Below are 23,656 nucleotides of genomic sequence, written 5' to 3'. Positions count from 1 at the left end.
ACGTAAATTCTTCCAGACTATGACTATGAAACTCTATATAAAGAAAGTTAGTGTAAAAATACAACTTAAGCTTCACCGAGAATACAACATAAAGTATAAACTATAAATATATAAGTAGGCATCTACTTATTTGAATATTGTTGTTGTTGTAAAAGTTTAGCACACATAGCACGCATATCGTTTGAGAATAACCTTGCAATCGAACTTTTTTATTCTGTTAAAAAAAAGAAATCAAAAGTAAAACAACAAGCCTACTTTTTAATCAGTTTATCAGCAAATTGTAATACGTTAGTGCAAAAAATCATGTCATAGCTACTTTGTGAATAAAGTAACTAAAAAGTCATGTTTCTTACTTTTAAGATTATTAAGATTTTAAGACTCTACATTTAAGATGGCAACATTACGGTTCTCCGAAAAATTTTGAAGCATCCTATTATCATTACATAGCATACATATTTACGACCATTATCAAACGTTATGACTATATATTTTTTGCAACGATATATATGTACTACGCACTAGATACGGCGATCCGAACACTCACTTTGTTTGAATGAACTCAACTGCAAACTGTTCACCAGACTATAGTGTGACTTCAAGATTCATTCAGAGTGGAGGCGTAAGGAGCGGCGCTAATTATATGAAAATCGGAAATAAAGTATGAACCTGGCCTCAAATAACAATTCACTAGTCAAGTAATTAAAATTATTTATTATTAGTGTGATTACATACCTACCTAAAAATATTATAATTCCACAATAGAAAGAATCTTAATTTATTTAATGTTGGTGCTATGAAACTCTTGGCGTTTACGTCAATTTAGTCGCGCGAAAACTATTCTCTATCAGTCGATCTATCGCTGTTTTAATAGTTAGATGTCATCTAACGTAACGAAAGTTCTAACTCTAATCAGTATTTGAACAAATTGTTTACACGGACGTTCTTGTCTATCGTAGCAAGTGTGTCAATGACTTTTTGGGATTAGAAAATAAGATCTGTTAATTCAAGAAGGCGTTCTCCTCCGAATATTCTGTTTTAAATTTTTTTATGAAATATGTACAATGTCATTTAAATCATAATGATTAGTAATATTTAGATCGTCTTTATAAATAACCTTTAAATTATTTACAAAGTTTGTTAATTAGGTTTTAAATACATATTTTTTTTTAAAGAATACATCCCTAATAAACCACATGTTTTCATGAACTGAATCTGCCGACACGACTACTTTGGGCTTATAATTACAATAGTTTTTGCTTATATAATAAAGAAAAAAATATTGTCCGTAGATTAGTCCGACCTATAGACAATATTTATTTGTAATGTCAAAACATTTGAAGTTGAGTGACATACTGAATAAATTTGTTTTGTAGCCACTTATGTTTTGGTGTTTGATATCTCGAATTAAACAAAGTACCAGATGAGATCTTAAAAAGAAATAACATGACGAGACTTTCGTGTCAGTTTTAGTGGCAGTTTATATTAATCCCTGTTTTTACATTTTTAAAAGGACGCAATCATGGAAACCGTTTTTATGAAACCAGTACAACCACATGTGTTTAAAGCTTTAAAAGATGTTGATATACCGGCATTGGTTAAGTGCTCGTCCGATGAAATAAGACCTATAATACCATGTCTTGTTCGCATGGCTCTGATAGCTCCACTGGACGTAACAAAGTACTGTGCAGAGGCAAAGAAAGATATACTAACTCTTTTATCAGGAATTGACTTGGTAAATTTTATAGTGTCTCTTCTTTCCATCGAATTTCATGCACTTGAAGTAGACCTTAAAAAAGAACAGCAAATGCGGTAAGCTAAACAAATAAAAACTAAAGTAGCATTTACAAGTTATTTATTAACAACAGATAAACTAACAATACTAGAAACATTGATATTTATATTTTTTGTTTACAGACAAAAAAATGGTTCACAAAGCACAGAATCATTTTTAATTCAAAATATTGTTAATGGCATAGCAAATGATTTTGAGCAGTCAGACTCGGCTAGAAGGGTTCGTCTTGTTCTGTCAGAGTTGTTACAAATGCAAGCACAATTAACTGAGTACAACCAAAATAAAAACTCTAATGCTGAATCATCTGTGAAGCCATCGGAGCTCTTTGATAATGAAGTTTATCTTGAAGAAATTACAGATGTTATTTGTATTAGTCTTGCAGAGTTACCAAATTTGTTGAATATTTGTGAAATTGTTGAAGTTTTACTGTATGTTAATAAAGGCCCTATAATTATTTCTTGGGTTGTAGCAAACATGCCAGATACTTTGCTTGAAGGTAAGTAAAAATAATTTTAAATGAAGGCTCCATTATGATAGCACAAGGACACATTCCTAATAAAAAACAAGCCATAATATTTCAAAGATTAACTTATGATATTGTTATAGTGGCTGAGTCACTTGTGATCAATGCTGAGAGAAATGAGGAAGGCGGTATTCGAGCTAAGACTCTTTCTACATTATGTGATGCCTGCCCATATATTGCTGCAGCAGTGAGAGCAAAAGCCGTATCTTCTTCACGATTACCATCTTTAGTGATCAATCTAACTTTAATTCATCATTCAGAAGATCTGGTAATATTAGTGATGATTCAATTTAATTTGATAAAAAGTGATATGTCTTAATGTTTTGCTTTTTTTAGGTTTCTTTTATATCAGGACTTTTATTAGGTTCAGATCAAACTTCTAGAGCATGGTTTGCAACATTTTTGCGTAATTCCCATAAGAGAGGAAAAGGTGATGGTAATACAACACTGGTGAAATTACGGCAAGAATTGTTAAATAGACTTAAAGAAGCAGCTGCTGGAGTAGATGCTTCTGCCTTACTGAGATTGTACTGTGCTCTAAGGGGAATAGCAGGAATTAAATTCCAAGATGATGAAGTGTCAGGATTATTAAGATTAGTTACCCAAAAGCCTCCTCCAACCCCTGCAGGTGTACGATTTGTGTCCTTAAGTCTTTGTATGATTTTAGCATGTCCATCTCTTATGGGTTAGTACATTGTTTCTTAATTTCATAATGACTATATGTGTGTGATAAATTTTATTTTACTAATAACAAATCAAACTTTACAGCTGCATCTGAACATGAAAAAAAGGCTATTGAATGGGTGCAATGGCTGGTTAAAGAAGAAGCATATTTTGAAAGGTGCTTACTTTTTCTATTTTTCAATTATTATTGTCAACAATGTCTAATACCAAAGATAAATGCATCCATATTTTGTAATTCATGGAAAATAATTAATAAAAGAATATTGTAATTTTCAGTACTTCTGGTGTTACTGCTTCATTTGGAGAAATGTTACTTTTGATTGCAATTCATTTTCACTCTGGACAATTAGCAGCTGTAGGTGAATTGGTATGTGCAACACTTGGGATGCGTGTACCTGTTCGTCCTAATGGTTTAGCTCGCATAAAACAAGCATTTACACAAGAAATATTCACAGAACAGGTATAAAAAATAAAATAATTATGGTGTTAATATATTTAAAGTTTCCATAATAATTGGATATTTTCCATTGTTTCAGGTTGTAACAGCACATGCCGTAAAAGTCCCAGTTACAGCTAATTTAAACAGTAATATCTCTGGTTATTTGCCAGTGCATTGTATCCACCAATTACTTAAATCTCGAGCCTTTTCTAAACATAAGGTGCCCATCAAGAACTGGATATATAGTCAAATTTGTAACTGTATAGCTCCCTTACATCCTGTTATGCCCGCTCTTGTAGAAGTTTATGTTAACTCCATTCTTGTTATTAATAACAAAGGAACCAATGAATACTTTAACAAGCCTATAACAGAAGAAGAAATTCGAAGAGTTTTTAGAAATTCAATTTTTGGTGTCAATTTTGATTCCCATAATAAAAACTTTACCCCTATGGAGACTGATGGAGAATCATTCGTTGAAATAAATATAGAAAAACCAACATTAGCCTCACAATTGCTACTGATTTATTACCTTCTGCTTTATGAGGATGTAAGACTAGCAAACTCTGCAACTCTTATTGCCAATGGTAGAAGAATAAAAAGTTATTCAACTGCCTTTCTTTCTGAATTACCTATTAAATATTTATTGCATCAAGCTCAAAAGGATCAGATGAGCTATGGCGGACTTTTCAGTCCTTTACTCCGTTTGTTGGCGACACATTTTCCACAACTATCTCTTGTGGATGACTGGATGGATGACCAAGTTTTTGGAGATACATGTCGTCATCAAATTGACATAAACATTTCAGATACATCAATAGATGAAGCTTTTCAATGCATAGAGGAAAATCCATACAAAACGGGAAAAATCTTAAAAGCTATGCTAAATAAAAATCCAACAGATATTTGGCCTTTTGCAGAAATATTTGTCAGATATGTAAAAAGTGTGCTTGGAGATCAGGTTCCAAGGCATATTCAAGAACTATACCGTGAGGTTTGGCTTAGACTCAACACAGTTTTACCACGATGCTTATGGATCATGACTATCAATGCATTGCTTGATATAAATAATGGAAATATAAGAAATGTTACAATAACACAAGAAAATGTTTTAGTAGACCCTCTCCAGGTGTTACGTTGCGACATTAGAGTGTTTAGATGTGGACCCATATTAAAAATAATACTTAGAATTTTAGAAGCAAGTTTGGCAGCTTCTAGAAGCCAATTAAGTCGTCATTTATTGGACAAGCCACTTCTTGAAAAGAGTGGTCAACTAACCTCAGATTCAGAAAGAGAAGAGTTGAAAAATGCTCTAGTTGCTGCTCAGGAAAGTGCTGCGCTTCAAATTTTATTAGAAGCTTGCTTAGAAACAGAAGAAGACCAAACTAAACCAGAACTTATGTGGTCTTTAAGAGAGGTCAGAAGTATCATTTGTTCTTTTTTGCATCAAATATTTATATCGGAACCATCATTAGCTAAGCTCGTACATTTTCAAGGATACCCACGAGAATTAATACAAGTTACAGTACAAGGTATACCTTCCATGCACATTTGTCTCGACTTCATTCCAGAATTGTTAAGTCAAGCTTCACTTGAAAAGCAAATATTTGCAGTGGATTTAGTGTCACATCTGTCAATACAGTATGCGTTACCAAAGGCGATGTCTATCGCAAGATTATGTGTGAACACGCTTTCTACACTATTATCAGTCTTGCCAAGTGATTTACGTCTCGAACTATTCCAGCCGGTGTTAAAATCATTTGTTAGAATCTGTACAGCATTCCCTTCTCTCTTAGAAGATATCACATCCTTATTACTACAACTGGGAAGAATCTGTGAATCTCAAGTGTCATTGGGTCACTGTTGGAATGATACAAATATATTAGGCGAAAGTGCTTATGTAGCTTCTGATGTTCAAAGCGACAGCAAAGTTTTAGTAGCAGAAGTTCTATGTCGAGATATCAAAGTAACTATGTCAGAAATAATACAAAAGGCTCTATTAAATGATAAGCTCTATTAAAAGTTTGGAATACTTTTAATATTAAATTGGGTCCTTATATTACATTAGTATGAAATGAAATATATATATATTTTCAAATGATTGTCAAGCATCATCATAAAAAAGTAATCTTTTTTAGTAGTTCATGTACAGTTTACATACAGCTTCAATAGAATACATGATTTTTATTTGCAGGATAGAATTTTGTGGCAAAATATATCTTAAACATTAAATCAATAAAATTATTTTTATTGATTTAATGTGCTTTTGTTTGGTTGTAGTTAACATACAATTTAGTTTTATGTATTAATTTAAAACAAAATATTTAATAATAGCAATTACTTTTTGCATTAAGATTTGTTGTTCTTATTAAACTATGAGATGGATTTTTTATATAAATGATTTCTTTTTATTCTGGTAGATTATATGCATTTCAACAAATTATATTCTTATAAATAATATACACAATATTATATGTTTTAGTCCTTTCGAAACAACTTTTAGTATAATTTTCTAATTTTTTTTTGATAAAATGGATCTATATGATTAATAATTTCAAAAAATGCTAATATTTTAATTAGGGTTTGAGAATTTCCGACAATTTCCAAAACCCGGAAATTCCCAGTACACACCACACGACACTCCAACTGACACAGATACAATCATAATCCAAACGTCACTACAACCAATATGGCGGCATGATGGCGGCGCGGCAAACGCATTTATTGTGTTGTGTACTCAGTATTTACGTAGTAGACTAAGTAATTATTCGTTTAACTAACAGCTGGCGCTAGGCTCTAAAATTACGAAAAGTCGCGTGACTTCGAGACAAGAGACGTGCCGGGACCCAATCCCTAATTTAAATTCTTTAATAAACAATATGTAACATATTCATAGGTTCCACTGGATTTTGCGTTTCAAGCTGTCTGTACATCCAAGCACATTGATTGCGAGCTACTGTATTTCCAATATCATTATAAAGTTGAGCCTGAAATTTATAATGTTTATTTTAATATCAATAACAACAAATACACGTAAAAGAATCACATAGTTTTATCACCACAATTACCTGTAAGTACCAGGTGTGTAGAAGACGCGCTTGTGCTCCAACTTTAGCGAAGTTCTCCTTGACCGTGTCGAGTGCGTCACAGCACGCTTGCAAGACGTGCGTGCGCGCCTCGCCGGCCGGCGGCGCCGTCGCCACGCGACACTTGGTGTACAGCAACAGGCCTACAAACGAACGAAAATATGAGAAAAAATATCAATGATTAGTAGTTTTGTAGCCAGTAATAAGAAAATCAGTTTTACTTTTTTATATGTTCGTCTAAGGTCCGAGCACTCTTCGTTTAATTACGCAGGTTTGAGGTGCAAAACACATTTAAATGTGACTACGACATCAATCAGTTTTTGTTGTTTTGTTATTCTTATATTAGGATCTGAACAGACGTAGCCGTTCCTTTGTTGTATAATATATATTATCTTTAATTAATATTTGTTATTTCAGCATTTCTGCATGTTTATATTACCAAGCAGCATCACAATTAAGATTTAGGATTAAAATATTTTCGATGGTACGAAATATGATATTCACATGCAATATGAGTCTGCATTACAAGTCGTAGATTCATTCCAGTTGGCATCATTGTGTCCTTGAAGTTTGAGATTTAATTTTTAAATAACCCAATTATTAGATAATCGTAATTACTAAATATATTTAGTATCAAACTTACCTCTGGCCATATCATAAGCGCTTCCATGTTCCATAACAAGGGGTAATACTTTTCTCACTAGTATCAAGGCGTTTTTCGTACATCCCATATGAAGTTGCACATTTGCTATATGCATTTCCGCCGTAGCGGCGAGAAAATGTAAATTGTATTTCCTTGCCAGTGACAAGGCCTCATTTAACAGCATGATGTTCGTAGAACGAACGCTGCTGAAAGTATGCTGTACTTCTGACATCATTATCATCGCTTTTATTCGTAAGGACATGTAATGCAAACTGTCGTCCTCTGTTTTGCAGTAATCTAAAATGTCGTGAAGAGTCTCTAGAGCATCAGTTGCATCTCCTTTCAAGAAGTACATTTCTGCTCTTAATAGCTGACTTTCCCATCGATCATAAGACGCTAACTGTCGTATACTTTGATCTGCTTCTTCCCATTTGTCTGAAAAAATAGTTAATAATATTTTTCTACCAGAGTAATTGTGTGTATGAATTGTAAAAGAAAAAGAAGAAAGAAAATTTTAATGAATATTATTGTGTTATAAGAATAGGGAAATGCTATTAAGTAATTAAATATAGTCAATTCCATCCACAACAGCATAAAAGCCAAATTTTTGTCGAGAGCTAGAATAATGTATGATATTCATTATGGTTTTGTGAAAAATTGTGTTTTAAATGATAACTAAACTGTTATTGGAATTTTGTAAGTAAAATTAAAGTGGATATAAGTAGTTAAACGGTATAGTTATATCATGATGGAATATATTGTATTATAAATAAAGATATATTAGTCAAGAACTGACCACGAGAGTGAATGTGTGCGACATACTAATTATAAAATTTATGTTTAAAGTAAATTGGTTGTCAACATTTAAAAAGTGAGATATAAAGCGAAATCTTACACAATCACACTGCAGATTTGGATTATAGATAACCTGCATCACCTTGAAATTTAGCATTCATTATGTGTGAGAAATATAAATTTATACTGATTGCTGTTACAATACTTGTTTACAAAAGGCTTAACCTCACACAAACTCAAAAAAATAATCTTTATGAGAATAAAATAATTAAAAGGACTATAATGAAACAGGCTAGTCTTAAGAATGTTTGTTAACCATAACTGAAATTCTGAATGAATGAATTACTTAGAACCATATTCAATGATCGGCATAAACACAAATACAAGGGGCGTACCCGCTCGTAGCGCGGCGGCGGCGCGATAGGTGGCGGCGGCGGCGAGCACCTGCGGCGCCACGAACAGCGAGGCCAGCGCCGCCGCCAGCGCGCCGCGACCGCGCCAGCCCGCCGCGCACAGCGCGCCCGCCGCCGCCGCGCCGCCCTCCGACTGCCACACGCTGCCGTTGCCCACGTTGCACTCTGTACGGACGACGGTTGGTAAAAAAGTTTGGAGCGGTTTTGAAGTTGTAGTTTACTTACTGGTTACTTTATTCGTAATTAATGAAAATTAAGTCACCGTGGATATTTATGGACCAAAGAGCGAGCAGATTAATAATATCTAATTAGTATTTAATTATAAAAAGGAACTATAAAGACAATCAAAATCTTACTTGTATTCAAATTTAAGAGTAACTGACAATTTATTGATGCCATTTCGGTTTTTCCGTAGAGACCCCATAGCGCGGCTGTGTTAGCTAGACCCGCCATAGTTAAATCGGTCATAGAATGGCGGTAATTGATGAAGTCACCTTTCGTAATAATCTGTAAACGACAAATTAATATTTTTAGCATTTTTTTACTAAAAATAATTAGCCTGGGAAAGATGATGAGATGTTATTTATGTACCTCATACCTGTAAGATCTGATGAGTGTGTGCTTCCAGTAGGTCCAACCCTTGCTTGCTCAAAACCGTATCACAAAACAATCAAAACGAAGTATTTTTTTTACCTGGAAGACTTCAGCAGGCTTGACGGCATTAACGGCGGCGTGTTGCGCCATGAGCTGCATGGCGGAGGCGTCGGCGCGGGGCGGCCGAGGAACGCGCGACAAGAGCGCGGCACGACGCGCCCGCCCGCCTGCCAACGAGCCCCACGCTGCCGCGTGCGCCAGACATGCACTGTCCGCCGCCTCTTGTGCGGTCGCCAGTGCCTCACGGACGCCCTCCATCGCCACAGACCTGAGTGGGTTGTGAAAACATTACTGTTTCATTTAAAATATGCAATTTTAGAGGACAGTTTTTAATACGAAACTGCAAATGAATGCCAACATGTAAATAATCGAAGAAATATGCACAATTTCAATACTACTTACTTGTGACCAAATTGTGTATGCATTGCTGCCCTGTTTAGTGCTGCATATCGAAAATTCTTATTTCTGTCATTTATCATGTTTCCATTTCCACACATATTAAAAACAGCACGATCAAAACAGTTATAAAGTGAATCTTGAGCACCACAAAACTCCTTCATCCTGATACAATTTAAAAAGCTAAGAAAATGCTGAAAATCAATGGTTTGATTCAATGTTTAACCAATAAAAACAAATCCTCATGAAATTCAACTCACTCAACTTTAAAATATTAAATAAGTATATTTCATTCAATTTACTTACAATATCAGGATATTCAGGTATATCATTCATTATCTGCATAATAATTTTTTGAAGCTGTTTAGCTGGCATTGCCTTCTTTTCATTTATTTGCATTAAATTAGCTTGCTGAGCAGTGAAAAGTTCTGCTTGTTTTCTAGACCACTGGCATTCCTCAAAACTGCTACAAAGTAAAAAATAAATAAAAATATAGAAATTTGCCAATAGTATTATGTTGCTTATTATCCTCTTGCTAGCACGCACACTTTTGATTATTTAATTAAATATCTTGATAATTACTAACTTATCCCTTTCAATGATGTTCATCTTCATAAGCAATTCTTGAGGTTTTGATTCTTCTGGTATTACTGGAGATGTAGCTGTCCCTACTGTTGGCACCTCTACATTGTTGAGTTTCTATAATTTTAAACAAAATAATATTTATGATTCTAACCCATTGAAACATTAATTTAATTTTTCATTTTACTTACCTTGGTAATTTAACTATGGTAGGTAAAGCTTATGAATTAAATATTATAACTGAGTTTATTGTCTTATATATTAATGAAATGAATATTTCTTAAAAGATTTATGTTATTACAATTTTTTTTTTTTAATTTTAATATTAAAATTTCATAAAACTTCATATTTAATCTGTCTTAAATGGTGAGTTTTATTTGACTAGACTAACCTCTTTACTTAAAGATCTCATCATTAATCCAGGTCTTCCTTTTTGATAATAAATGCAGAAGGATTTATACAGTGAAGCAACTTGTACAAAAGTAAGCTTATTCAAGTACAACATTATCCTACGTAGATAGAAACCTAATAAGCAAAATATTTTGTTATACATTCATATACTGTACATAATATTTATATAATGAATGCCAGTTTCTAAGTAATAATAACATACCCAAAACACTGCACCTTGTTATGACACAAGGAACTGTTTCACTTTGTTCAATCATTAACTTATCGATGGTTGAAGTAACACAATCCATAAGAGCATTAACGCCATTTACATATATATTTTGAAGTCGTACACAAAAATTTTGAAGATGTACACTTAATAGATTGTATCTTCCGTCAGTTAGAAGTGCTTCCAACTCTTTAAACTCCATATCTGGACACTAAAAATATTTTTAATTACAATATGTTTGGCTTTCTAACATTATTTGAGTTTAGAAATTTATTTTACCTGAATTAATTTAAGTGCAAGAATGCAAAAATCTTTTCGATATTTAGGCGCCATGGTGCAGTCAATCATATCTTTTGCTAAAAACGTATAAAGTAAAGTAATAAAGTAAGTTATCTCAAGAATATACACAAATTTATAATAATACATACCTTCCATTTTTAATAATCCATATTCTCTAATAAAAGCCACGACAGCTATTTTGTGAGGTGTTATATTGTCAACATTACCTTTAATGTTTATTAATTTTATAAAATCAATGTTTTCGTTTCCTAAATCCATTATATAAAGTGAAGAATATTCTAATATTACAGATTTTTCGTTGTCTTTCTATCAGTTGAAAGAATCAAATTATGGATTGAACTAGAAATTTTAACGTTACATTCAAATTTATATATAATTGAATTAAAATTTCACTCAAAGACCATTATATCTTATTATAAAATATTTATTATTTAATTTTAATTCAGTAAACCACTTCTAGCCTAGTCAATTCAAATATTTCCCACAATATTGTCAAAGTGACATGAGTGTCATAAAAATTTATTGTTATCACAGATTAATTATGTAACATGTTTATTATTTGTGTATTTTATGTAGATAACTACCATGAATATCTAAAATTCAAACACTTGCAGCAGAAATATTCAATTCTTTACATACGAAAAATAAACGAATTTACATGTAAAAACGACTTTCGACTAGCTGTCAGCACCCATATTTGTACACTAAAGACCTATTTAATTATGTATCATGAGTATATAAATATAAAAAATATTATGCGAGGAACCTTCTAAATCTTATAACAAAAAATATATTTATTAAATTCTACCAGTTTTCGCAATAATAAAACAAATATTTCTTTACTTACAGTTTGTATAACTTCTGTTGAAAATAACCTTAATTCATCTAGGTTCTATCATCTATGTCAAGCAAGTGTAAACTTTAAACGAGTTAATGTGAAATGGGAAATATGGCCTCTGTATTCAGATTTTTGTTTTTAAAATAACATGGCCTTTTGATCTTGTGTTCAAAAGCTTAGTAATCAAAAATGATAATTTTTTTACTATTATAATTTGTTTTTATTAGGTTTACGTTGACCTCTATACAATGGAAAGACTTTTCATTTTGTATATTAATGCATTGTTTCAGTTGTTTATGTTAGTTAAAGGCTCAAGTGTGACGGTTTACCAAGGTGATAGCTTACCGCAACATGGACGATGTGAACCCATCACAATACAATTTTGCCAACAGTTAAGATATAATCAAACAATTTTTCCGAACTTGCTTAACCACGCCAAACAAGAAGATGCTGGCCTTGATGTCCATCAATATACACCACTTGTTAAAGTTAACTGTTCACCAGATCTAAAATTCTTTTTATGTTCGGTGTATGCTCCTGTTTGTACTATTTTGAATGAACCAATACCACCTTGTCGCCATTTATGTGAATCGGCTAGACATAACTGTGAAGAACTGTTAAACAATTTTGGTTTGAAGTGGCCAAAGGATTTGGATTGTTTAAGGTGGCCAGTCGTAACCGACGAAAATGTTGTTTGTGTTGGAGATAATAATGTTACTCATGAATCAAGGAAGCCTTCTGTGACTAAGCTTCCTAAGGTTGACTACAAGAATAATTATGAAAGGGATCCCACAAAATTGCACGGAGCCAAAAACATTGGTTTTGTATGCCCCGTGCAATTTAAAATACCGGAAAGTTTAGATTTAGAATATTCTCTGAAAGTTGGGGAAAAAACTGAATATAATTGTGGAGCACCCTGCAATGGAATGTTTTTCAGTGAGGATGAAAAAACATTCGCCAGATTGTGGATTGGTATTTGGGCTACACTGTGTGCAATAAGTTGCTTATTTACTGTTATGACCTTTTTGATAGATACAGACCGATTTCGCTATCCAGAAAGGCCAATAATTTTCTTATCAGTTTGCTATCTAATGGTTGCTGCTGCATATGTAATGGGCTGGAGTGCTAAAGATAGTGTTTGTTGTCAAGGTCCATTTCCTTCAACCATTAGTGGTACAAGATTACCCAATATCTCAGTTATCACTCAAGGAACTAAACATGAACCATGTACAATTCTATTCATGGTAGTGTATTTCTTCAGTATGGCTTCAAGTATCTGGTGGGTAATATTAACCCTTACATGGTTTCTGGCTGCGGGTCTCAAATGGGGCCACGAAGCTATTGAAGCAAACTCTCAGTATTTTCATTTGGCTGCTTGGGCAGTTCCGGCCATCAAAACAATTTCAATTTTAGCTATGGGTAAAGTTGATGGTAAGTGCTATTGTGTCATTGTAATTGAAAGGTTAAAAAAAAACATTTATTTTTTTAATATAATTTTAATTATTTGTTTGCAGGTGATATTTTGTCAGGAGTGTGCTATGTGGGACTGTGGGATGCTGAAGCTCTTCGAGGATTTGTGTTAGCACCATTATGTGCATATTTAGTTTTGGGCACTATATTTTTGTTTGCTGGCTTTGTTTCACTGTTCCGGATAAGGACAGTTATGAAACATGATGGAACTAAAACTGATAAACTAGAAAAGTTAATGATACGAATTGGTATTTTTGGAGTACTATATACAGTTCCAGCTCTTATAGTAATAGCTTGTTTATTTTATGAACAAGCTCATTTTGATAGTTGGATGGGAACTTGGCATCGCGATATGTGCTCTACTCCACTGTACTCCATACCATGTCCATTTACACATCAAGAAACTGAAAGGCCTAAATTTGAAATGTTTATGATAAAGTATCTTATGACAATGATAGTTGGAATCACATCTAGTTTTTGGATTTGGTCAGGGAAGACATTAGTGTCTTGGCACCAGTTTTTCGATAGAATAAAAGGCAGAAGAACTGAAGCATATGTATGATAAATAATGATTTTTAATTAGTTTTAAAGAAAGATTTAAAACTTTTTAATTTTAAATGTGACTACAATTATCATGACATAACATTTTAAAATTTCAGACACAAATTATTTAAAAAATATATTAATTTGCATATTGTCAAAGAATGAAACTGATCAGATTTAGCTTCTCTCAATTTTCTAGTAATAAAAGAAATCTCAAGATTATCAATAAGGCTGATAGTGTAAATATATTCATGAACTCATAGTTGTATAAAAGCTTCTTTTTATGTTTTCGTTTTATAAATCTTAGTACATAATAATTATTAACACCAGTTTTATAAAGCTACATCTATGCATTTAAACATATGTTAAAAAAATATTTATGAGTGTATAAATATTATGTATTTGTATGTAAAATTCTACATTTCTTACATATCTTTTAATTGTCAATCAATTTGGTAATCATGTGTTCAAGTTTTGAAGTGGTATTATTTTAAAAATGATTTTATTCACATTAATTATACAAAACAGAGAGGTTGAGTTTTATAAAAAAACTTTTTTTAAAATAAAGAAAGTTAAAAAGCACAAACTCTGATAAGTAATTTTGTGAAACTAATCAAGCTTAAGCCATATTGTGTTATAACTTTAATGATATAAGTACTTAAATCTCAAATTTAATAATAAGGCTGATCATGTATATACACCGAAATGAACTCTTAGATTTATCAAAATAATTGTAAGTAGCACTATGCCTCATTGATGTAAGTGTTTAATAAACAGTATTTTTTATAGATTGTCTTGGACTTTTTTTTATAAAAAAAAATATAGATGCAATAAAGTAAGATCACAGACAAATTAAAAAAATTGAGATATCATGAGTCTCTTGTTTGGAACAAAATTCTTTTCAATGTCTTCCACTAAACTTTCCATATTTGTTACTTTTAATAAATTAAAAATCAATGTAACTTTAGTAATAGTAATATATCTTTGTAACAGGAGTGAAGTTAACAGAAAAGAGAATAATTAAGCTTTATCGTTTACCTAAACTTCAATTTAGAATTCTAATAAAGTTGGATATTACCATAAACTAAAACAAAGATAAATTTCAGACTGAATATTTCTTTATAGTTGTCTGCTGTTAACATAAGTTGCATACAGTAATCATTTTTAATCAAGATCATTGTATTGCAAATCAGAGATAATTGACACAATCAGTGAACTGAGATAAGAAAATGTATCTCAACATCTCTTAATTAAAATAGTTTACATGAGAATTTGTTATAGAAAAAAACTTTCACAAAATAGAATTGTCCTATTAAGTGTAAAAAAATGACCATTTTCCTTTTATGCTATGTAAATGCATACTAATAATGACTGAGCAAAATGCAGTTGTATTTTAAAAACATTTATATAACTATTTAGTACACATATAATATGTTTTTGTTTGTTCCTTTTTTTAATAGGTTTTATATTAAATTAGTATTCTCTATAAGTGGGATTAGGTAAGACAACTGTAATAAAACGAAAATTGAAATACTTAAAATTTATTATAAAGAACAAAATAATTTATTCAAATTTAAAACTAGATACTTTCATGTATAATAAAAGCACTTCTCATAACATATTCTTTCACTCTCTTATCATAGTATTATAATTAATTATTTATTAAGTATATAATATCAACACAGCTTATTTAAGCTCTTGTGTATTTACCCCAAATATGCAACATAAATACGGATGCAATGAACAACAAAGACATAACCAATACTGGAACTGGACCCCTGAAAATAAAATTGTTTGTTAATCCTTAGTGTCTATTTACAAATCAATTATAATAAAGTTATTATAGTTACCGTCATCTTGTTACTTACACTTTGACGCCAGGAGAATCATCTGTATAGAAACGCCACATTCCACCTGATCCAGCGCCAGTGGTACGATTTCTGGCCGCTGTAGTGGTCGTAGTTGACTTACGTTGTCTGACGGTACCACCACTAGAAGATCGAGGAGCTGCACTTGCCTTGCTCGGAGAACGACTTCCTGATCCCACCGATGTAGAACTTGGTGCGGCTGGCTGAAATTAAATATTTCAGTATGAGAATAATATTTTCATATTTTTTTCTAATTAAGCTTAACTAATTTTTTGTACCATTTTTATGTTTAAATAAACTAAATGATAAACGCTTTCACAATACTAGGATTCTAGTTTTATAACGACAACAGCACAATGTATAAGACAGCCCTTATAGAAATTATAAATGCCACTAAGTTCGAGTTGGCGATCAACTCTGCAACGCGTTTAAATGAAGTTGACACGTCGACGTCGTGTGGTAGTGTTGCCAAATGAATATCGCAAAACGCTAAAAAAGTTTTAAGAAAATTAATATACTTATATTATGTATATAATGACCCATTTTGAGGTCAAAACGCTTTCAGCTAACTACTTACAAACTTTAGATTACTATTTAAATAAATCATACAATTCCGCTTTTCGTTACTCGAAAATTACATTTAATATAATATCAATTTACTAATAACAGCACAAATATCATAAAAAAAAATCATAATAAACTGCCATTATAATATTGTCCATTGATTATACTATGAATAAGATTGTTTTCGTAGCCTTTAATACAGATTAAAACATAAATATTAAATATAAATAACTCCTCAGTTCACGTAGTACATGTAAAACGTTTGGATAAAAGTGTTTTTCTTTTGTTTGCTTAAATTTATTTTGTGTTGTTTTCAAGTCAATATGAGTACGATGATGGAACTCTTATACTACACTGAATCATTGCAATATTTTTTTTTTTTATATTCTTTTACTATATTTTTTCTATATTATATTTTAAAATTTAGACTATATAGTAACATTTTAGTTTAGGTAGCTGACATAAGCAGCTTTGACAAATGACACATGATCATGACTGATCGTGAAAAGCGAATGCAGAAATCTGAATTATAAATGTCTCATCTGAATCTACTGATCCAATTACTGAGTGCTGCAATTTTTCAAAAATAGTATGGTTAAAAAGTGCACAGTTTTATTCCGTTCGTTTAAATCTTTGTTTTCGATTTCTAAAAGTAACAATATGAATCAAAATAAGTGCTATTTTAGGTATATTAAAGATCATGGTAAAGTCGATATATCATTTATTTTTAGTAATAAAGATAATGTGCGACAATTTAACCTGAGTAGAAAATCTTCAGAAACTTTGGATACGTTATGTACTCGTATTGCTACAAATGTACAAAAGATTATTAATAAGAAAACAAAGAATAAAGGCCCTAATAAAGAACAAGAAATTGAGGTAAAGATATACGATAATAAAAAGAATCCGATTTCTAAAGAGGCAACTTGTTCTGAACTATTTTCGTATCAGGAACCGATTTTAAAAATTTCGGACAATTTTTATGATATTATTCTTAACGCACCATGGGTTGTTAATTTTAATTTACCCAAAAGTATATTAATGGGGTTTCCAGTTTTTCCGGAAAATTTTGAAACTCATCATACAGATATTGAGCTCAGTATATTTAATTGGTACCGAGGTAAGGCATATAACGAGAAAGGAAATGATGTGAGTGATATACATATTGAATGGGAATTTATTACAAATAGCTATTACTATACACCAACAAAAGAAGATGTTGGTATGAAATTAAAGCTGGCATGTACACCAGGTATTGTTAGATTACATATTAAGGATATATTTAAGATTTTTGCCAAAATCGGTATATATATGTTTTATATTTCTTTGCAGTAAATAAAAATAACATAGGTCCTATTGTGGAAAGTGTGACAAAAAATACTGTGGAAGCTGGGCCTGGTCCTTGTCCCTTTGAAAATCGACATGTATTCACAGTAAATAAATTGAAAGAGAAGAGGTAATTCATATAATCGGTAACTCAAACTTAATATTCTTTATTGATATTATGAGAGTAATTGTGAGCTATTTAAGTAATTTAAGTATGTACCTATAAAATAACATATCTTTTCAGCTTTCGCTGTGTTTCATATAACATTTTAGCAGATTTATATTGTGACTCTGACTTTAGCCGAACAGTTTTACATCCATATTGTCCACCATATGCTTTACATATTGACTATAGGAAACAGCTTATCATAAAAGAATTAAAAGGTAAGCTAATGAGTATGAAATGTATAAGTTATAAGAAATCATAAAATTGTATTTTTAACAGGAATGTTATGGATATGTCATTTTGGATCTGGATATGGACATGGATATATTAATAATATTTTTAGGTTTCAGATAAGATTATGGATACGAAATTATTTCGGGTTATCCAATTGTTTCGGATATTTTTGGTTACAGATATTACATTATTTAGAAAAAATAATATGATATTCATATGACTCTAATTTTAGACTATTATTTAGTATTCGGTATAATCTCAGAAATAAAACTAATAACTTTAAAATACAATTAGTTACTCTCTTTAACTATAACACTATGCAAAACTAAATTATAATAAATATATTTTTATCCGGTTCAGTTATGGTTATGGATAGATTTTTATTTCATACATCTGATAGTTATGGTTACAGAGCTCTATATCATCCCTGATTTTTTAATAATAGAACTAAAATAAATGATAGCACAGTTTGTGCATTTTAAAATATAATCTATTCATCAATTGTGCTGCAATCACATATAGCCTATTCCAATCAAATTACAACAAACATTTTTTTGACGATTTACATAATTCCATGCGATTTGTTATGAGCTATTGCTATATCATATGGTCCTTGATTAATATATTGTTAATTTATAATAGAATACTTAATCACATAACTAATATACTTATCTAAGTTCTCGACTAATTATTTATTACATTATATATAACGTATATATTACATTATATATTAAATATTACATATATTATAACGGTTCATTATTTTACTTTATTTCTTCTTTGATTGGAATAATAATTAATACTTGCAATGTACATTCTATTTTTTTACATTCTAAACTAGGAAGGGACACTTAGTCTGTGGAAAATAAATTAACAACTTAATTTTCCTTAAAAAGTTTATTACATTTGTTGTAAAAAAAAAACTTAACATATCACAATTTTATTTTTCAATATATGAATATATTGAATTTTGATTATGTTTTCAGGTTACAATGCTGATATAATTTGTCTACAAGAAGTAGATTTAAAAGTTTTTAATAGCAGTTTAAAACCATTCTTAGGATGTGAGGGATTAGAAGGATTATTTTATAAAAAAGGGAAGGCTGTTGCTGAGGGGCTGGCATGCTTCTATAGAAAAGACAGATTTAAGTAATTAAATATTTATTTAATATGTTATTGAAAAGTTGTCAAAAAACGAAATTGCTCTAAAGGTGAAGTTCTATTGCATTTTATGCCAGCTGTACTATGTACAACTGCAAAGCTTTAAAAAAAACTCAAACTGTAATAAAAGTTTCTGTAAGAGCTCCTGCTTTTAATACTTATAAAAAAAAGTTAAGGCACATATTTATATAACATTAGCATGTCTGAAGAAGTAATAGTAAGCATCAAATACAATTAATATAATTCCTAAAGTAATTCTTAATGGCAATATTGATTAGGTTTAGTATGATTTTTTTCTGTGTATTCAATGAATTTAAATGATCAAATAATTTTCTAGGCTTATAGGGGAAGAAAATATATTTTTAGCAACAGCCTTAAAAACCGAAACATGTTTAAAATCAATTTGGGACGAAATTAAAGACAATGCACCATTATTGGAGAGAATATTGGACAGATCAACTGTAGCAAGTGCATCTATTTTACAATCAATAGAAAATCTAGATGAAATTATTTTAGTTGGCAATACACATTTATATTTTCATCCTGATGCAGATCATATAAGATTACTTCAGGGTGGTATTATTATATACTGGTTGGGAGATTTACAGAAAAAATTAAGAAAACAGGTATATTTGTCACAGTAGCAATAGCTATGTTTTAAATCATAACACTTTACATATGCACAACTAAATAATGAAACCGTTTAAATATATTTATGAATCAAATGAATATTTTAGTGCAGGCAAATATTTTGTGCTGTCCAACATAATTTTGGGTCAGGTTATGAATTGATATATATGGTACATATAGTACTAGGTTAATTTACTGTTACTTACATTAACACTAACCTAAGTTTGTATCAATTGTAGGTCTGTCAAATTTATTAATGGCAATAAAAAATCGAAGCTTTTAACTTAGGGCAAACTCATTTTGAGTTTGGTACTATTGACCCTAAATCTTCCTTAGATACTGTTGGTGATATTTTTAACTGCTATTCTATACAACAAATGTTTGAAATCTTTCCACTCATTCAATTTTGATAGTTTGATATATTCAACTGAAGGAAGCTATAGATTTTTTTTTTCTTCTAACAAATATATGTACATATTTTTTTCTTAAACTTATTTTATTTTAAGTATTATAAGCATTTCAATTTCTGATATGAATGTTTATTCACTTTTTAGTATCCAGAAAAAAGGATCAGTCTCATATTAAGTGGTGATTTTAATAGTGTTCCATCCTGCGGCATTTATCAACTGTATACAACAGGTTCAGCTACTAGTAGCTTACCTGACTGGAAATCAAGTAAGTTTATAATAAACAATTCAATAGAAAGGTCATCATATTGGAGCAAAAGGCCCTTCCAATATGAAGTTTTAATATGGTTGTTTTGGCCCCCGTATCCTAATATTATGTATTAACAGTATCTAAACAATCAAATTAATTTCACAAAATCAGTGTTGAGAGTAAGGTCTACTCAATAACATTTTAAAATGTTTAACTGATATACAACACAAAGCTTAAGCCGGTAGAACATAGATGAACTAAGATTGGATTTTTTTTAATTAATCTCCTGACGGGGTTATTTGGAAGATGAAAATTTGTCATTTCTGATGTTGGAATTATGGAAATCGGTATTTTAGCTTCTGTTGTTAATATAATATAGCTGTTAAAGTGCTTCTGAAAATTCATCACCTAAAAGAATTAAATTTGCGATGATAGTTTGTAGAATTATCGTGTTTTTGAAAATTCATCAACCAAGGGGTGAAGTTAAGGATAAAACTATTATGTATATGTCAATGTTTGAAATATGAAAATATGCACCTTGTTTGAGTAAAGACCAGTTGCACAGCGCTTTTTAATATACATCCTGTAAGGAGGTAAAATTCGAGATGAAAGTGTGTATGGAAATTCATAATTTTTTATTAAGTTAGAAAATGGAAGTCGGTTTTTTCTTTATAAGTAAAAGACCAAACGAAACAGTATTGTCCAATGGTATATCTAGATTTAAAAGTTTAAAAAAAAAACAAGTTCAACATACTAACCAAAAAAATATGATTATTAATAATAATTTTAGATCCAAACGAAGCAGTTACTGGTTTAAGTTTGTCACAAGAAATTTCTCTGGATAGTGCCTGTGGAACTCCACAGTACACAAATTATACTGAAGGCTTTGCTGATTGTTTGGATTATATTTTTTACGAAAAGAATAATCTGAAAGTAGAGCAGGTATGTATCAAGTGATTTTTATAATCTAACGCGGGATTGAATTTTTTTTTATCCTAAATCATTTACTTTCAAAGTTTTTAATTCAATTTTAATGTCAAACTGAAATAAATTTAGATCGTTCTACATTATTTATAAGAAAAAATATTTAACATTTGCTTCTGAAAATTGAAAAATACATTTTCATTTAATTAAACGAAAGGCAGATGGGGCGCTCAGAATATTATAGAGAAGGGAACAATGGCGAAGCACAAAATCAAAGGCGAATGCAAATTCCCAGTGGTGTACGAAGCAATTTGTACATTTGACATATAAAGAAAAAGACGCGACGTTTCGCACTATAGGCAATTTACATTTGCTTTTATGCTTCACTATAATGTTCCCGCGCTCTACCTGGCCCTTTTTTAAAATTTTGAGTATTAACTGATGGTTTTTTGTAGGTTATACCATTTCCCAGTATAGAAGAACTGAAGACACATACGGCATTACCCAGCATCGTTTTCCCATCAGATCATATTTCTATTATAGCAGACTTCCAATTTAAATAGATTATGAATAAATTAAATTTCATTTACACAAAGTCTTTTACTTTAGACATTAATTATCTATACTAATATTATGAATGTGAAAGTAACTATGTCTGACAGTCTGTTACGCTTTCACGACCATACCACTGAACTGAATTTGATGAAACTTTATATGAAGCTTTTTTACTTTTCTTAACCTGACGTCTTTGGCATAAGTTGTATTAAAAAGATAGGATTAATATTATGGTCCCTACACTTATTTTTCAATGGGAATTCCAATATTTTATACAACACAATACCATAATATTCATTTGTAATACAGTCAATACACAAATATTTTCAAAATTAAATGTTTGGGCCGACTATTAGCATTCCTAAAAGTAAGTAACGAATGAACGAAACGAATGAAAGAACGTACAAATAGTACCACCTTTGCTATGTTAATAACTATTAAAAAACATTTAAAAAAGAGTGTTCTTTGGGAAATTCGTTTATATAATAATAAAATAAATAATGCACATTATAAAATAAATATATCTTGGAAAATTATTAATTGTGAAACTGGTAGAGTGGCAGCTCCGAATTGACCTTGAATATAATAATAAGCTCATAAATAGTGAACGGTAAGTAAAACATTCTAATTTTGCAATCTCTTATTTCTTATAAAACGGTTGTCGAGTTTTTGATCAAAGAAAATGTCAGAGAATGTAATACAAACTTAATTTTACCATAGTAAACCAATAATTAGATAGCCATTACATATTAAAAAAACTGGTGAAATTATTATGTAAGGGTAATAAATTCAATTATTGATTCACCTTATTATGCCAAAATATTTATTAGTTGTGTTCAGCTTGGTATATCTTCTTACCTGATAATACGGTAAAGTCGTTCCAATTTTTAAATCTAGTAGTTTTTCGGACCCCGACAACCATATAATCAATCTTAAGATTGCAAACCATCAGCAAATATTTGATAAAATACCTTAAATCAATTATGAGCTTACTTTCATTGACACAATCTGCGTCTTAGAAAACAATTTAGATTTACTTGGGTACGATAATCGAGCTTATTACGGAAATCTATGAAGCCTGGGACTTTGGAGTCATACTATGCCTTTGGGATTTAAGAGAGGAGTCAAGCACCGATTCTTCGACCATTGCTATTTATCATATACATTTTTAGACAAAAATACATAAATAAAACAGCTACAGTACGACGATGCAAACAAAATTATCTCTATTTATATTAAATAAACTGTAAAAGCTGACGACTTATTAATAGCGAATCGAAACATCGAGTTTAGTTGGCAATCTTTTTTGGCCTTACGTTGATACCTATTTGCGTTGAATTGGCATTTGAAAGAGTTCCTTGAGTATGAAATTTTTGCCTCCTAGCTATTCTTTTGTTATATATGTACTTATACATAAACATGATTGGTTTTCTTTCGCCGGATCTTCTGAAGTCCGGATATTTTCTAGTGTAACTGGTGGTAGCTTTTATAATATTTGATTGAATAAACGAATTTGAATTCATGTTTCTGGTAACAGTTAATTATTTGTAACTTAGGATAACTAAAAGACATTATTTTAGTTATGATAGAAAATTTAGACTCTTGACATAAATCAGTGAAAAATATACGAAATAGTTATATTAATTTAAAATACGAAAAGAAAAAATAGCGTCCATACATTTAATATTTGATTGATATTATATTTGTATTAACAATTTAACACCTATTAACTATTTCTCATTATCTGTGCTTTGTTTTGATGTCAAATTTATACTGACAAGTGACAACTGACTGACA

At 30.8% G+C, this 23,656-nt stretch overlaps 6 protein-coding genes across 6 annotated transcripts in view; 4 read left to right on the top strand and 2 right to left on the bottom strand.

The window, feature by feature from the left end:
- The window catches only part of LOC113394605 (uncharacterized), an 81,481-nt gene that overhangs the window by 55,227 nt on the left and 2,598 nt on the right, over window positions 1-23,656 (top strand). The window lies entirely within an intron of this gene.
- Window positions 1,333-5,458, top strand: LOC113394570 (integrator complex subunit 2). The gene is made up of 7 exons (XM_026631920.2): window positions 1,333-1,809; window positions 1,915-2,288; window positions 2,399-2,583; window positions 2,652-3,000; window positions 3,084-3,156; window positions 3,276-3,459; window positions 3,536-5,458. The coding sequence occupies exons 1-7, from the start codon at window positions 1,520-1,522 to the stop codon at window positions 5,453-5,455; spliced, it is 3,375 nt and encodes a 1,124-aa protein (XP_026487705.1). The 5' UTR covers window positions 1,333-1,519; the 3' UTR covers window positions 5,456-5,458.
- LOC113394577 (anaphase-promoting complex subunit 5) lies at window positions 5,706-11,380 on the bottom strand. The gene is made up of 13 exons (XM_026631932.2): window positions 11,052-11,380; window positions 10,903-10,979; window positions 10,618-10,834; window positions 10,396-10,529; window positions 10,009-10,121; window positions 9,729-9,888; window positions 9,429-9,616; window positions 9,066-9,294; window positions 8,729-8,879; window positions 8,355-8,537; window positions 7,165-7,599; window positions 6,504-6,664; window positions 5,706-6,422 (listed from the first exon to the last, which is right to left on the bottom strand). The coding sequence occupies exons 1-13, from the start codon at window positions 11,179-11,181 to the stop codon at window positions 6,303-6,305; spliced, it is 2,298 nt and encodes a 765-aa protein (XP_026487717.2). The 5' UTR covers window positions 11,182-11,380; the 3' UTR covers window positions 5,706-6,302.
- On the top strand, window positions 11,746-14,564 carry LOC113394585 (frizzled-7). The gene is made up of 2 exons (XM_026631950.2): window positions 11,746-13,192; window positions 13,276-14,564. Exons 1-2 carry the CDS (start codon window positions 12,010-12,012, stop codon window positions 13,791-13,793), a joined length of 1,701 nt encoding a protein of 566 aa, XP_026487735.1. The 5' UTR covers window positions 11,746-12,009; the 3' UTR covers window positions 13,794-14,564.
- On the bottom strand, window positions 15,300-16,108 carry LOC113394620 (protein transport protein Sec61 subunit beta). Its single transcript, XM_026632013.2, has 3 exons — window positions 15,921-16,108; window positions 15,643-15,845; window positions 15,300-15,552 (listed from the first exon to the last, which is right to left on the bottom strand). The coding sequence occupies exons 1-3, from the start codon at window positions 15,921-15,923 to the stop codon at window positions 15,465-15,467; spliced, it is 294 nt and encodes a 97-aa protein (XP_026487798.1). The 5' UTR covers window positions 15,924-16,108; the 3' UTR covers window positions 15,300-15,464.
- On the top strand, window positions 16,732-21,899 carry LOC113394584 (2',5'-phosphodiesterase 12). The gene is made up of 8 exons (XM_026631948.2): window positions 16,732-17,458; window positions 17,539-17,662; window positions 17,777-17,916; window positions 18,919-19,081; window positions 19,431-19,719; window positions 20,278-20,398; window positions 21,171-21,322; window positions 21,760-21,899. The coding sequence occupies exons 1-8, from the start codon at window positions 16,798-16,800 to the stop codon at window positions 21,865-21,867; spliced, it is 1,758 nt and encodes a 585-aa protein (XP_026487733.2). The 5' UTR covers window positions 16,732-16,797; the 3' UTR covers window positions 21,868-21,899.

The sequence above is a fragment of the Vanessa tameamea genome, chromosome 4 (assembly GCF_037043105.1).
Source record: "Vanessa tameamea isolate UH-Manoa-2023 chromosome 4, ilVanTame1 primary haplotype, whole genome shotgun sequence".
Classification (NCBI taxonomy): domain Eukaryota; kingdom Metazoa; phylum Arthropoda; class Insecta; order Lepidoptera; family Nymphalidae; genus Vanessa; species Vanessa tameamea.
This window is presented reverse-complemented; position numbering and strand designations above follow the sequence as displayed.

Excerpts from the sequence above, each read along its gene's own strand:
- LOC113394570 (XM_026631920.2), top strand. The coding sequence starts at position 1,520 with ATGGAAACCGTTTTTATGAAACCAGTACAACCACATGTGTTTAAAGCT. Across the intron at positions 2,289-2,398 it reads GCCAGATACTTTGCTTGAAG|TGGCTGAGTCACTTGTGATC; the intron begins GTAAGTAAAAAT and ends ATATTGTTATAG. Across the intron at positions 3,157-3,275 it reads GAAGAAGCATATTTTGAAAG|TACTTCTGGTGTTACTGCTT; the intron begins GTGCTTACTTTT and ends TGTAATTTTCAG.
- LOC113394584 (XM_026631948.2), top strand. The coding sequence starts at position 16,798 with ATGGTTAAAAAGTGCACAGTTTTATTCCGTTCGTTTAAATCTTTGTTT. Across the intron at positions 17,917-18,918 it reads TATCATAAAAGAATTAAAAG|GTTACAATGCTGATATAATT; the intron begins GTAAGCTAATGA and ends TTATGTTTTCAG. Across the intron at positions 19,720-20,277 it reads AGAAAAAATTAAGAAAACAG|TATCCAGAAAAAAGGATCAG; the intron begins GTATATTTGTCA and ends TTCACTTTTTAG.
- LOC113394577 (XM_026631932.2), bottom strand. The coding sequence starts at position 11,181 with ATGGATTTAGGAAACGAAAACATTGATTTTATAAAATTAATAAACATT. Across the intron at positions 9,295-9,428 it reads CATACACAATTTGGTCACAA|GTCTGTGGCGATGGAGGGCG; the intron begins GTAAGTAGTATT and ends CAACCCACTCAG. Across the intron at positions 8,880-9,065 it reads AGCCTGCTGAAGTCTTCCAG|ATTATTACGAAAGGTGACTT; the intron begins GTAAAAAAAATA and ends TGTCGTTTACAG.
- LOC113394620 (XM_026632013.2), bottom strand. Across the intron at positions 15,553-15,642 it reads GATTCTCCTGGCGTCAAAGT|GGGTCCAGTTCCAGTATTGG; the intron begins GTAAGTAACAAG and ends TTTTATTTTCAG.
- LOC113394585 (XM_026631950.2), top strand. The coding sequence starts at position 12,010 with ATGGAAAGACTTTTCATTTTGTATATTAATGCATTGTTTCAGTTGTTT. Across the intron at positions 13,193-13,275 it reads AGCTATGGGTAAAGTTGATG|GTGATATTTTGTCAGGAGTG; the intron begins GTAAGTGCTATT and ends ATTTGTTTGCAG.